Genomic DNA, 14507 nt, shown 5'->3' on the forward strand with positions numbered 1-14507 from the left:
ACCTTAGGCTGCGATTACCTCCAGTCTAAAAGGCACTGCCCTATGTGGCCAAAGAAAATTTAATCAAACCCTCATGCAGCCCATTAAGCTATGACCAATACTAATGTTCTCTGCTGAAACGGAATTACTAGTTTTCACTGAGATTCATCATCTCATCAGTGACCCAATTTCCAAAGTCACCAAGCAAAGGGAATTTATCTTAAAAAACCTGAGAAGTAAAATCTCTAAAACTGTTACACGTTTGCTACTATGTTAGGAAAGTTCACAGTACCTAAAATAGCCACCACCTCATCATCCTGGATGACTTCCAAGGATCCTGACACCACAAAGCAGAGGGCATCCACACTTTCTCCAGCATGGTAAATGAGGTCCCCAGGAGCACAGTGAATAGTTTGAAACTCTACCGCCAAGGCACGCAGACACCCGTCGCTGGCCAATCGAAAAGCAGGATGCTCATTAAAAACCTTCCGGTTTAGATGAACACAGATATCAGCTCTCATGTCCTTGGGACAGATGGAGAGGACCTGAAGAAAGTGAGAGATGCATAAGTGAGAAGAAAATAGAGAGGGACTATTTCAGAAAAAAAAAAAATAATAATCTAACATACTTATTGACTATGACACAGTCTGCAAAACAGTGTATTAAGGAAAAAGGTAACAAGACACAGCTCTGCTCTGAAAGATCTAAAAATCCAGTGGGATGGGCTGATGAGCATATGGGCTATTATAATACAGCACCACGTGCTAAAGCTCTGAGGGGGTATGGATCTCACCATAGAGACAACAGAGTCTTAAAATGGCCAGGAAGTGTCTCAGAAAAATACTTAATATAATGTCATCAAAAAGCCAACTAAGATAGGTCATTAACATTCATTTTATCTAGTTGCTGTTTTAGAATTTTTTCGTAACTAAATCAAAATTCAGGATAATGGACTTTTACTACACATTGGAGGTGGATTCGTATTAACCAGTTATAAGACAACAAAATCAACAGAAGCACCTTTGCAACATGACATGAAATTTGACATGGCTGATATAACTCCACTCTCAATGTGCTGTCTTCACTCTGAAATATGTATTTTCATTTTACTAATGAATTCATGCTCAGGGAGTGAAAAGAATATTCACCAGCCTTCTGTAGGGCTTAGGCAACTGGCAATGTCAATGCTGGCAAGGTGGGCACATCACGTTGCGTGGCAGCCCTTGCTCATTCGGGTCTTTGACTCCTAAAGACTGCTGAAAGCAACAGCAGAATGAGCTCTAAGTATCCTTTAGAAGGGGGAACAAACGGCAGAAACATGCTTAGAGATAAAGGGGTACAAAGCTTTTATTCCCTGTAGCTTTCAGACAGGGCAATTAAAGACCCCGATTAAAATGGATATTATCCTCACATTATCATCAGAGCATCATCAAGCAAGATATGATTACAGAAGTCAGGGCTGCCCAATTTAAAGATGCATGTGCAAACTCACTTAGAATCCTCTCCCAACTCCCTTGGTAAACTATTCCTTATAATCAGAAATGTTTTTCTTTGATAGAATTTGAATCCCTCAAGCTGAAGTCGAAGTTGATTTTTCCTCATTAAGTTATATTGAATAATGTTTTAATACAAAATGGTTTTCTTTCCTGTACTAATTGCATTTTAACCTTTAAAAAATTACCTAAGGCTTGGAATATCCCCTGACTTTCCTCTTATTGGGGTTCACTATCAATGAAAAGGAAATTTCTGTTTGAAACGAAAAGCTGGTTGCTTCCATGTGTAGAAGATGAGCCCATCATAAATGTAAAGACCGTTCATTAAATGATGATTTCAGCATCCCTCCCCTTAACGTTTCCTAGTACTGTGATACTATCTCACATCACTTAAAAGCATCTTTGTGGATTTTTTCTTACTCCTTTGAACTCCTATATGCAGTAGCAATCAGCTCACCTATCTTTCTGAAAGAGTTCCTCTTTAAGGAAAGGAGCACTTAACTTAAGGGATATAGAAGCAATTGGCATTTTCCACATCAGTTATTTTCCATAATAATATAAATTTTTTTTACTATATTAACTTTTAGTGACTTCTGACGATATTAGTCATTCAATAAGCACTTATTGGGCTTCTACTATGGGGCAGGCCACTGCATTAAATTCCTGGAACTAGAAGGATAAATAAGATGCTCTTTGCTTTGGGGGAGGTAACCACGAAGTAGGGTAACCATGAAGTAGGGGGAGGTAGGCATGTAAAGAGACAATTATAATACAGTGAGAAAAGTGCTATGATAGGGGCATTGCCAAGGTGACATGGAAGCATATGCTGCCTAGAGGTCATTACTTATGACTTAGAGGTACCATAAAAGATCAACCTCAAGAGGACATGGGTCTGGGTGCAAATCTACCACCTATTGCCTCTGTAACCTAAGGCAAGTTATTTAACGACTCTAAACCCCATCTGTGAAATGGGATGATAGTGTTTATTTCATAGGTTCATTGTAGGAATTAAATGAAAGAACTTGAGTTAGCCCAATTTAGTCTTGCACATGGCAAAAGTTAAAGAAAGGCTAGTTTTAATTTTCCCTACTGAACATGAGTATTCCTACAAAATTTACTGGTTTTTTTAGTTCTCTAAAAAAGCAGTTTGCTTTTTTTATTTCATTTTCCACTCCTGCCTGAATTCTGTTTCTTGGCTGTTTGATGAGGTTCCAAGCAGAATTAAGAAAGTATTTCAGCAGGAGCCTGAATACATTTTAAGCTTTAACTAGTGTTAATATTATATTTTCCTCAAGTTGAAAATGAAACTGGTTCTAGAAAGCAAAAATCATAAAAGCAATTTTAAAATACATACACACATGCATAAACATTGCACTGAATTGCTTAATGGGAAAACGGATCAATCTATTTCTATCCCATTTACCTTACAGAATTTTCATTGTTTTAGATTCATTTTGGTAATAGTCATTTTATGCCCTTTTAATTATTTCTTTCAAGATTCATGCTGCAAATGAAATCTTCCAATGTTAGCAACATTCTCTGTTTAGTGGCATATCAAAAGAGGATTTTTATTGCATTTTGAGTGCATCTTTCCAGTTTTTTTTCACTTTCCTTAAGACATTGCCTCATTATTTTGATTCACGGGATATACTAAAGTCCAGATGTTATAAAGTGACAAATTAAAACTAAGTGTTAAAATAGACCAAAGTCACCCCTAGTGGCAAGCTCCTTCCCAATATACAGAGCATGTGCTCTATCACGATGTGTCTGTCATCAAAATATGAGTATAGTGTTATTTTTTTCTGTATATGAAAGCCCTAATAAGTGTCTTAAGCAAGGCAAAATTTAGTTTTAAGTGATAAAATAAAGTTATGATGCAAAATGACTCTCACACCTGGTCCATTGGTCCCAGTTTCAATGTACTCTGCCTTGAATGTCATATCCAACCTCCACTGGTATATTCCTCATTGGATATCTCATAGTTATAAATAAATGAAATTGCATTTCAGTAGAACATATTCAGTTAAAAGTGACCTCTTTTATTTGACTCCCAAGTTGATTATTTATCCCTTCTTCATGTCAGGATAGAAATAAATCAAAGTAGACTCTTAATTAAGACAATAAGTTTTCTCTTTGGAAGAGCTATGGCTGTATATAAGGGGTCGTTTTTAGAATTCTGCAAACCAAGTGTGAAAAAAAGGAAGAATGCCATGGTCTGAAAAAGAAAAATTGAGTATTTATGATGCCAGTTTCATCAAACCCAAGATCAAGAGGAATCATAACAGATACCCCTTAGGCTCCAAAGATCTAACCTCAACACTGAGACTAGATCCTGATCTTAGAGGAAATGCTTTCAGTTTTTCACCATTGAGAATGATGTCTGCTGTGGGTTGTTGTATATGACCTTTATTATGTTGAGGTAGGTTCCCTCTATGCCCCACTTTCTGGCGTGTTTTTATCATAAATGGGTGTTGAATTTTGTCAAAAGCTTTTTCTGTATCTACTGAGATGATCATATGGTTTTTATTTTTCAGTTTGTTAATGTAGTGTATCACACTGATTGATTTACATATATTGAAGAATCACTGCATCCTTGGGATGAACCCCAATTGATCATGGTGTATGATCCTTTTAATGTGTTGTTGGATTTGGTTTGCTAATATTTTGTTGAGAATTTTTGTGTCTATGTTCATCAGTGATATTGTCCTATAATTTTTTTTTGTGTGTGAGATCTTTGTCTCGTTTCATAGAATGAGCTTGGGAGTGTTCCTTCCTCTGAAATTTTTTGGAAGAGTTTCAGAAGGATAGGTGTTAACTCTTCTCTAAATGTTTGATGGAATTAGCTGTGAAGCCATGTAGTCCTGGACTTTTGTTTGTTGGAATTTTTTAATCACAGTTTCAATTTCAGTACTTGTGATTGGTCTGTTCATATTTTCTTTTTCTTCCTGGTTCAGTCTTGGAAGGTTGTACCTTTCTAAGAATTTGTGCATTTACTCTAGGTTGTCCATTTTATTGGAATATAGTTGTCTGTAGTAGTCTCTTATGATCCTTTGTACTTCTGTGGTGTCAGTAGTAACTTCTCCCTTTTCATTTCTAATTTTACTATTGAGTCCTCTCCCTTTTTTTCTTGATGCATCTGGCTAAAGGTTTATCAATTTTGCTTATTTTCTCAAAGAACCAGATTTTAGTTTCATTGATCTTTGCTACTGTTTTCTTTGTCTCTATTTCATTTATTTCTGCTCTAATCTTTATTATTTCTTTCCATCTACTAAATTTAGGTTTTGTTTGTTCTTCTTTTTCTAGTTGCTTTAGGTGTAAGGTTAAGTTGTTTATTTCAGATTTTTCTTGTTTCTTGAGGTAAGATTATATTGCTATAAACTTCCCTCTTAGAGCTGCTTTTGCTGCGTCCCACAGGTTTTGGATTGTCATGTTCTCATTGTCGTTTGTCTCTGGGTATTTTTTGATTTCCTTTTTGATTTCTTCAGTGATCCATTGGTTGTTTAGTAACATACTGTTTAGCCTCCATGTGTTTGTGTTTTTCACAGTTTTTTTTTTCCTGTAATTGATTTCTAATCTCATAGTTTTGTGGTCAGAAAAGATGCTTGATATGATTTCAATTTTCTTAAATTTACTGAGGCTTGATTTGTGGCCCAAGATGTGATCTATCCTGGAGAATGCTCCCTGTGCACTTGAGAAGAAAATGTATTCTGCTGCTTTTAGATGGAATGTCCTATAGATATCAATTAAGTCTATCTGGTCTAATGTGTCATTTAAGGCTTGTGCTTCCCTATTAATTTTCTGTCTGGATGATCTGCCCATTGGTCTAAGTGGGTTTTAAAGTCCCACACTCTTTATTGTGTTACTGTCAATTTCCCCTTTTATCGCTGTCAGCATTTACCTTATATATTGAGGTGCTCCTATGTTGGGTGCATATATATTTACAATTGTTATATCTTATTCTTGGATTGATCCCTTAACATTAGGTAGTGTCCTTCCTTGTCTCTTGTAACAGTCTTTATTTTAAAGTCTATTTTGTCTGATATGAGTATTGTTACTACAGCTTTCCTTTGATTTCCATTTGCATGGAATACCTTTTTCCATCCCCTCACTTTCAGTCTGTATGTGTCCCTAGGTCTGAAGTGGGTCTCTTGTAGACAGCATATATACAGGTCTTGTTTTTGTATCAACTCAGCCAGTCTGTGTCTTTTGGTTGGAGCATTTAATCCATTTACATTTAAGGTAATTATTGATATAAGTGTTCTTATTGCCATTTTCTTAATTGTTTGGGTTTGTTTTTGTAGGTCTTTTTTCTTCCCTTCCATTGACAGAGGAAGGGATAAAGAAGATGTGTGTGTGTGTGTGTGTGTATACACACAATGGAATATTACTCAGCCATAAAAAAAGAACAAAATGCCATTTGCAGCAACATGGATGGACCTAGAGATTGTCATACTGAGTGAAGTAAGTCAGACAGAGAAAGACAAGCATCATATGATATCGCTTATACGTGGAATCTAAAAAAATGGTACAAACGAACCTATTTACAAAACAGAAATCAAGTCACAGATGTAGAAAACAAACTTATGGTTACCAAGGGGGGAAGGTGGGGGGAAGGAGGGATAAATTGGGATATTAGGATTGACATATATACTCTACTATATATAAAATAGATAACTAATAAGAACCTACTGTATAGCACAGGGAACTCTACTCAATACTCTGTAATGACCTATATGGGAAAATAATCTAAAAAGAGTAGATATATGTATATGTATAACTGATTCACTTTGCTGTACAGCAAAAACTAACACAACACTGTAAAGCAAACTATATTCCAATAAAAATTAACTATAAAAAAAAAAAAACCAAAAAAAAACCACTGAGACTAGAGAACCCTTTTTTCTAAAAAAATTTTTTATTGGAGTATAGTTGACTTACAATGTTGTGTTAATTTCAGGTATATAACAAAGTGAATCAGTTATACATATACATACGACTCTTTCTTTTTTTTTAGATTCTTTTCCCATATAGGCCATTACAGAGTATTCAGTAGAGTTTCCTGTGCTATATGGTAGGTCCTTATAGAGAACTCTTAATAAAACATAAATATAATCATGTTATCTCACTTTCTTAAATATCTAAAAGCTTGCTTCCCCACCAGATAAACTCAAGTCCTAAGCAAGCATACAAGGCTCTCTATGGTGGGAACCTCCTCCAGCCACAACCCTTACTACCTTCCTTCAACCCTGCATCCCAGTCACATGATATTTCTCACCTCTCTAAAGTTGCCATGTTTGCTCATGGCTGTTTGCCTTTACACATGCTGTTCCTTTTGACTGGCATATTCCATCATCTCCTTCTCTGTCTAGTCACCTCTGATTCATCCAACAAAAGAAAAAAAAAACAGACCATCCCTCACTGTGTCATAAATACAATTTATATACAGCTCTATCATAGAATTTGGTACTGTATAGAAGGGAAAAATGAGAATAAAGGTGTTGTGATCTGTATTTTTAAATAATAGCACACTGTAGTAACATTAAATTATCACAGAGTTGAAAGGACTTTGTCCTAGAGATTTCAAAATTTTATTTACAGCAATAAAATTATCCTTTACTTTTTTAATGAAATCTTACCTTATGCCCAATATGTAAAGCAGATACAAGCAGAATTATGCTGGATGAAACTCTGATGGAAAAGCAGACTCCTAGGCAGGGCTCCAGAGGCCACATTCATTCATTTAACTCATAGCTACTGAGCTCTGGTTATACGCTAGTTACATGCTGGCTACTCTGCAGGCCCTCCAGATCCATGAGCTAAAACTTTCATGGTGCCTGACTCCCTGGAGTTTCCAGACAGCAAAAGCTTGAAAAATCACTGCTCCTAGTCCAATGCCCCATTCTACAGAAAACGCAAATGTATATAACATAAAGGTTATGTGATTTGCTCAAGGCCTCTCGATAAATTACTAGCAAAATCCAAAACTGTTGAGTTCCAGCTCTTAAGCCATGCTCCTGAGAGAAGCTCAACCGGCAATAAAATATAACATCTGTCACTTTCTGATGTTTTCTTGTTCTTAGTGTACTACAAAAATCTTTGCAAATTTGTTTCCATTTATAACTAAACCCTTTCATTTTAGCTCCAGTAAATATAATGCATATAGAATGTGTCAGTAAAGACATGAGGATTCACTGACAAATTATTTATTTATCCATTACTATTTGCCAAAGGGAAGTCATCTTATTTTATATATAAGTTGTAGTGTATATCTTGAAAGGATTGAACTAGATATTAGCATAGAGAGAACATTTGATAAATGTCACTCAGGTAGATTCCTTCCCCCATCACTTTCATCCATTATGGTATTAGTGCTTAGAGAAAGCTTAGAAGAATGAGCCTACATACTTTAATTAGAAACCAAGAAATTAAATCAAGATTCTCTAAGGAAATGGTTGACTAGAGTCAAAGGAAGAAGGTTTATCCTCTTTTATTCATTCTTGGAACATACTTTAAAATGTATTTTAACACTCATTATACAAAACATGGGAAATCAAAAAACTATAAAGAAGAAAATAAAATTTCTTCATTATTTATACATATTTATATATGTATATAGCATTTTCATAAAACTTGAGTCTCTAAAGTTTTATTTCATGCTATAATCACTCAGTGTCATATTATAATCATTTCCCATGCCATGAAATATTGATTTCAAAACAAAATTTGAATCATTGCATAATAATCCCTAATATCATTATAACACAATTCACTTAACCATTGCATTATAACTGGATATTGAGATTTTTCAGTTTTCCCTTTCATAAATCAAGTCATAACAAATACCCTGTACCTATATCTGATTGTCTAAGGACAGTATTTTTAGAAGTAAAATTAGTGAGTAATGTATAAAAACATTTTTAAGGCTCTTGCCAAATTGCTTCCCAAACAAGTTGTACCAAATTACGCTTTGACTGGTAGTATATGAGAGTATCTTACATGATTTTAATAATCTCTCTCTGAAATCTCCCATTTTCATTTGAAAGAGAAACAAATGGCAATTTCACCTGAAACAAAAGAACTGTAGTGACATGAGACAGAGGCTGGAACACTTTAGTCTTAGTGGAGGTGGTTTCCTACCACTACTCCCTAGTTCAGTGACCACAGTTGGACCACTTCTAGTCAATCTACAACAAATTTCTAGTGTGAAAATGGGAATAATTGTATTTTAAGTGCCTGAAGGTAGTGAACTAAACAAGGCTCCCTCTTGAGGTCTCTTACTGCTCTAAAATATTTTACTGTTTATCTATAAAATCCTGTATCAGGAATAATATAGTATCAGCTATCTTTAGTAATAATTGATTAGTGAAGATAATCCCGTTTTCTTTCTTAAGGCAATGGAATAAATACATTGATGACATTTTGATAGGCATTGAAGTCATCGTTGACATTCTTCAAAATTCCTGCTCCCTTTCATGCAATTGTTATGCATTGCTAATTAATCACTGCTCACCAATACAACTGAGTGGGTATTAAGTTAGTGAAAATTAGTGGAAAATGTCAGGCAAGTGACATTTGCACATAAAACATTTTTACAATCCTTCCTGGGAATGAGGAGTTCAAGACTGCCAACAAGTGGAGTAGTGTTCTCTACAGGAATTCAATTCTTATTCATTTTATAGGAAGAAAAGAAAGCTCACCTTATTATTACTATTTTTAACTATAGCCAGGCAGCCATGCGGACCAAGAGAGAGCAGCTGTCTGGATGTTAGTCTGCCAATTTCTGGGGGTATCAAAACCTCTAGAGAGTTAACTCAGCACCATGTAATGAAATAAAACCAAAGTAAATTAACTTCCATTGTTTAAAAGTAAAAGGTCATATTTAGCGACAGAAGACTGCTCTAACCAGTGAGAGATTATAGATTAAAATCCAAAGGTTTCACTTTACAGATAAATTTCCTGTGACTAGACTTCATATACAAAAGTGAGACCTAAGGTTTTTGTTTAAAAAACACAGAAAACCAATTCTACCAAGTTTTTCATGGTCTTGGTTTTCTAGTAAAGTGAGCAGTGAAAAGAAACAAATAGCAGTTGTTACCAATTTTTTAACTTGTTAAAGCTGCTGTTTGGGGCTACTAACTTTCCAAAGGTAGGGCTCTGATGAAATTTAGAGTTTCTATTGTTCTCTATTTTCTATCTCATGTCTGTATTTTTATATGTGCATATATTTGACTAAATAAGAACACTTTTACTCATGTGAAAATATTTTCTAAAATTATACTTTAAAAGTAATTTGATTAATTATGCAGAAGATTGGAAACCATCCTAGAAACAATCTGGACATGATCTTTTTAAAAGTCATCTATGACAAATGATGCTCCCAGCATCTCTAAAAGAATGAGTTCCTCTCTTATATTGTGGGTGGAAGTGAATTAGTACTTCTATTACCTGGTGACAGAGCTGTATATATATATATATATATATTATACCTTAACATCCAACAATTCAACTTGTAGGTACACACTCAACAGAAATGTCTATATATATGGACAAAACCATATAAACAAGAGTGTAGCAGAACTATTCATAATAGCTCCAAACTGAAAATTACCCAAAGATCCATAAACATTAGAATAAATAAATACATTGTGGCATATTCACACAATGGACTGCTATTCAGCAACAAGGATGAAAGAAGAAACAACTACACATAACATACCTGAATCTCAACAACATAATGTTGGTTAAAAAAGAGCCTGACACAAAAGAGTATTCTCTACATAAGTCCATTTATATAAAGCTCAGCAACTGGCAAAATCAATATACAGTTCTTGAAGCTAACATATGAGTTACTTTGGAAGGGCAAAGTTGATTAATGCCTGGAAAAAACATGAATATGTTCTTTCCACATGGATATGACCTATATGGGAAAAGAATCTAAAAAAGAGTGGGTATATGCAATTGATCCCTTTATTTATTTATTTAAATTAATATTTATTAGAGTATAGTTGATTTACAATGCTATATTAGTTTCTGCTGTACAGCAAAGTGAATCGACTATACATATACATATATACACTCTTCTTTAGATTCTATTCCCATATAGGTCATTACAGAGTATTGAGTGGAGTTCCCTGTGCCATAGAGTAGGTCCTTATTAGTTATCTATTTTATATATAGTAGTGTGTGTATGTCAATCTCAATCTCCCAATTTATCCCTCACACCCCCTTTCCCCCTGGTAACCATAAGTTTGTTTTCTATATTTGTAACTATGTGCTTTGTAGATAAGTTAATTTGTACCCTTATTTTAGATTCCACATATGAGTGATATCATATGATATTTGTCTTTCTCTGTCTGACTTACTTCACTCAGTATGACAATTTCTTGTTTTTGAAGTTTACCTTTAAAACCACACACAAACATAAATAGTAACTATGTGAGAAGATGGATATGTTAATCAGCTTGACTGCAGTAATCATTTCACTATGTATACGTAATCAAATCATCATGTTATGCACCTTAAATATATACAACTTTTATTTTTTAAAAAAGTTACTTTCAAACAGATAGTTATTATCCAAAGAAAATGAATGAAACAGAAATTGGAACCACCGAATCAGTAGTGACAATTATTTCTAGAATGATTTTGACTATGAATGCTTATGTCTCAACCTACCGTTCAGTTCCTAAAGATATGCATCAGGTCTCTTTCAAATTACTTAATGTAATTTAATATATTTATGTAATTTAATATAAACTGTAGAAAGTAAAGGTAGTCAAGAGAAGTCATGAGTAGTAAATGAAGATATGTGGGTTGATTATTTATATTGCTTCTAATTCCAAATAATTCCATATATGTGTGCATGTGTGTATCCAGATGGATAAAATCAAGCATACAGAAAATAACAGCTAGAAAGTTAAGTTGTCTTGAAAAGATTAGGAAATTATTAATCAGAAGAATAACTAAATAAAATTTAAAAATACCAATGTTTGAACAATTGAGATCATATTGAAACATTTTTTCACAACTCTGTCATATATAGATGACAGATATAGTACATATAGCAGTGTGTTTATGTGTAAGATGTCTATGTACTATAAAACCAGAAATCTTTCAAAGAACACCAAGCTCTTCCACTCACTCTCCCAATATGTCGACATTTATAAACTAGACCCTGATCAATATGTTCTTATTGAATAAAGCCTGTAATGTTATTTTGTATAGTTGAAATGGGATAGCAATATCAGACAAAGCTTCCTTGTAAATTATACCCTTCACTATTAGTACCTTGCCTCAGGAATTTAGCTCTCTGGGACAACTGGAATAGACAAAAGAGTATAGTTACTTGGATATTTACATGCTCAAATATTCCCCCTAAATTTTCTATGGCAGTATTTCATGCATAAGCAAATTATAAGAAACAACATACAGACTATATTAAAACTAATTTTTAAAAGCATGTACAATAAATATAATTTTCAAAGTTAAGAAAATGAAATATAAGCCTTAGATTGAAAGAATATATTTGTAATACATGTATCTTACAAAGGACTCATATCTCAGATAACATGAAAAACTTCTACAAATCAATAGGATATAGGCAGAAAACCTAATTTAAAAAAATTTAAAAAGAGTTGGGCAATTTACAAAAGAGATTATCTAAACAGATAATATGACTTTTAAAGGTGTTCAAAACCATTAAGTATGGAGAAATGCAAATTAAAACCACAATTAGATACCAATACACACACGCCGCAATGGCTAAATGTAAAAGGCTGACAATATACTAAGTCCTGGAGAATATGTGGAGCAACTGGACTATATCAGATAGTTAAATGGACTGTCCCATTCTAGTGGGAATGTCAAATAGTACGACCACTTCCAAGACTCTTTGACAATTTCTAATAAAACCAAACTTCTACCAATACTACAACCCATCAATTTCATCCCTATGTATATATACTACAGAAGTCTGTAAATATGTTCATTAAAAGACAGGTACAAAAATTTCATAACATCTTTATTCATAACAGCCCAAACTTAGAAGCAACCCTCGTGTCCATCAGCCATAGAATGAGCCGAGAAATTCTGATATATCCATATAAGTGAATACTACATATATACTGTATAATTCCACTTATGTGAAGTTTAGCATCAAAATAGTGGTTACAGGAAACAACTCAAATGCCCATCAACTGATGAATGGATACTCAAAATGTGGTAAATTCATACAAGAGAATATTATTCAGTCACTAAAAAGAAATGAAGTAGTGATACATGCTATAACATGGATGAATCTTGAAAACATGCTAAGTGAAATAAACCAGTCACAAAAGACCACATATCATATGATTCCACTTATACGAAATGTCCAGAATTAGCAAATCTATAGAGACAGAGAGTAGATTAGTCCTTTCCAAGGGCTTGGGAGAGGGGATAATAGAAAGTTACTGCTAATGGGGATGAAGTTTCTTTTCGGAGTGATGAAAATGTTCTGGAGAGTGGTGATGGTTACACAACCATGTGAATCTACGAAAAACTACTGAATTGTACATTTTAAAATGGTGAATTTTATGATATGTGAATTATATCTTAATTTTTAAAACAGTGGTTTCTTTGGAGTAGGGAGGGGACAGTAATTGCCTGGACATGGCATGGGATGAGCCTTCTGGGGTGACAAAAATGTTTTTATCTTGATCTAGGTAGCAGTTACATGGTATATACATATATAAAAACTTATTGATCTTTATGTCTATGATTTGTATAGGTTATCTGTGTGTATGTAGTGTGGGTGAGTACCTTTCTCTGATAAAACACTATATGGAAAATCATTACTATCACCATTTTCCAATCACTAAAAATATTAGCATTAGGCAAATTTGGATAGAATTAAGTTGTACCATGTGTGGAATAGAACACTGCAGGAGACACCACTACCTAATTTCATTCAATAATTACATAGTACTGGCATAGAGTGTATTTTTATGTAAAACATACATAGGAAGTGGCATTAATGAATAGTTACAAACAGTTTTTGCATGCAAGTTGCTTGCCTATCTCACCAGGGAAATAAGACAAACTCACTAGTCAGTCAAAGTTACAAGGAAAGGTGAACAGGTTGCAAAAATGAAGCCAGCTTTAGGGAAAATACATTATTGGCAGCAGCTCAGAGGAGTGTATAATTAAGGAATGTTTGGGAAAAAGAGAGCTGATCTACGCAGGCCAAACCAAAGTGAGAACTTGGCCATTTATAATTAATCAATGTTTATGTTTTTTTCTCTTCATGTAGTTGAAACAGCTTTTTTTAAATGATTGGTACATCATAACGAATTTCTATCACTAAATGTAGTGTCTACTATCTTAAGTTGGTATCAATGCTGTTAATAAGACCTGAAAACAGAACAGTAAATACTGCCAGTTTTTTCATTGTTTACTTAATAGTATATATGTTGTCATGGTGACTAAACTGTTTAAATGTTTTAAGGACCAAAAATAAACAAACTTTCCTTATTTATGTGAGCCCATTTAGTAGCACCAGAGAAATACATATTTTTTTTAAGTTTAAGAAATTCCTTCAAAACTCATTAATATTCTGCAATATACTAGAAACCAAATGATCATCTTTTTGATATAGCATGTTATGTTGACATTATTAAAGGGACTTTGGGGAAATTAACTCTAAATGAATTTTGTTTTATGTATTACTTACATTGATATTTGCTACCAATGTCTTCATTGCTGAGAAACCAGACATGACAGTAATCAAACTTGTGGCAATTTTCATCATCCAGAAAATAGCCATGAATACAAGAGAAGTAAAACTGTCCATGAATAGGAGAAAAGACCGTCACACGCATGTGAGATCTGCATGTAACAGATGCCCTCAGACGTCACTTGATTTTTCAGGGAACTCTACCAGAGTCCCAGATCTTGCAAACATGACCTAGTTTCTGCACATGGCAGGTCAAAGACAGCAAATTGTTAGAAATTTTGCGGGAGGTGTGTGTTGACTGTGAGGAAAAGCAGTAGATGAAA

The 14507-nt window shown here is 34.0% G+C and overlaps 1 protein-coding gene across 1 annotated transcript in view; it reads right to left on the minus strand.

Annotated features, from left to right (window-relative positions):
• The window catches only part of KCNH5 (potassium voltage-gated channel subfamily H member 5), a 329564-nt gene that overhangs the window by 73844 nt on the left and 241213 nt on the right, over positions 1-14507 (minus strand). Inside the window, exon 9 of the mRNA XM_059915741.1 lies at positions 272-524. Within this exon, the coding sequence (XP_059771724.1) occupies positions 272-524 (253 nt within the window). The remainder of the gene's footprint in view (positions 1-271; positions 525-14507) is intronic.

Source organism: Balaenoptera ricei, chromosome 2 (genome assembly GCF_028023285.1).
Source record: "Balaenoptera ricei isolate mBalRic1 chromosome 2, mBalRic1.hap2, whole genome shotgun sequence".
In the NCBI taxonomy this organism is placed as follows: Eukaryota; Metazoa; Chordata; class Mammalia; order Artiodactyla; family Balaenopteridae; genus Balaenoptera; species Balaenoptera ricei.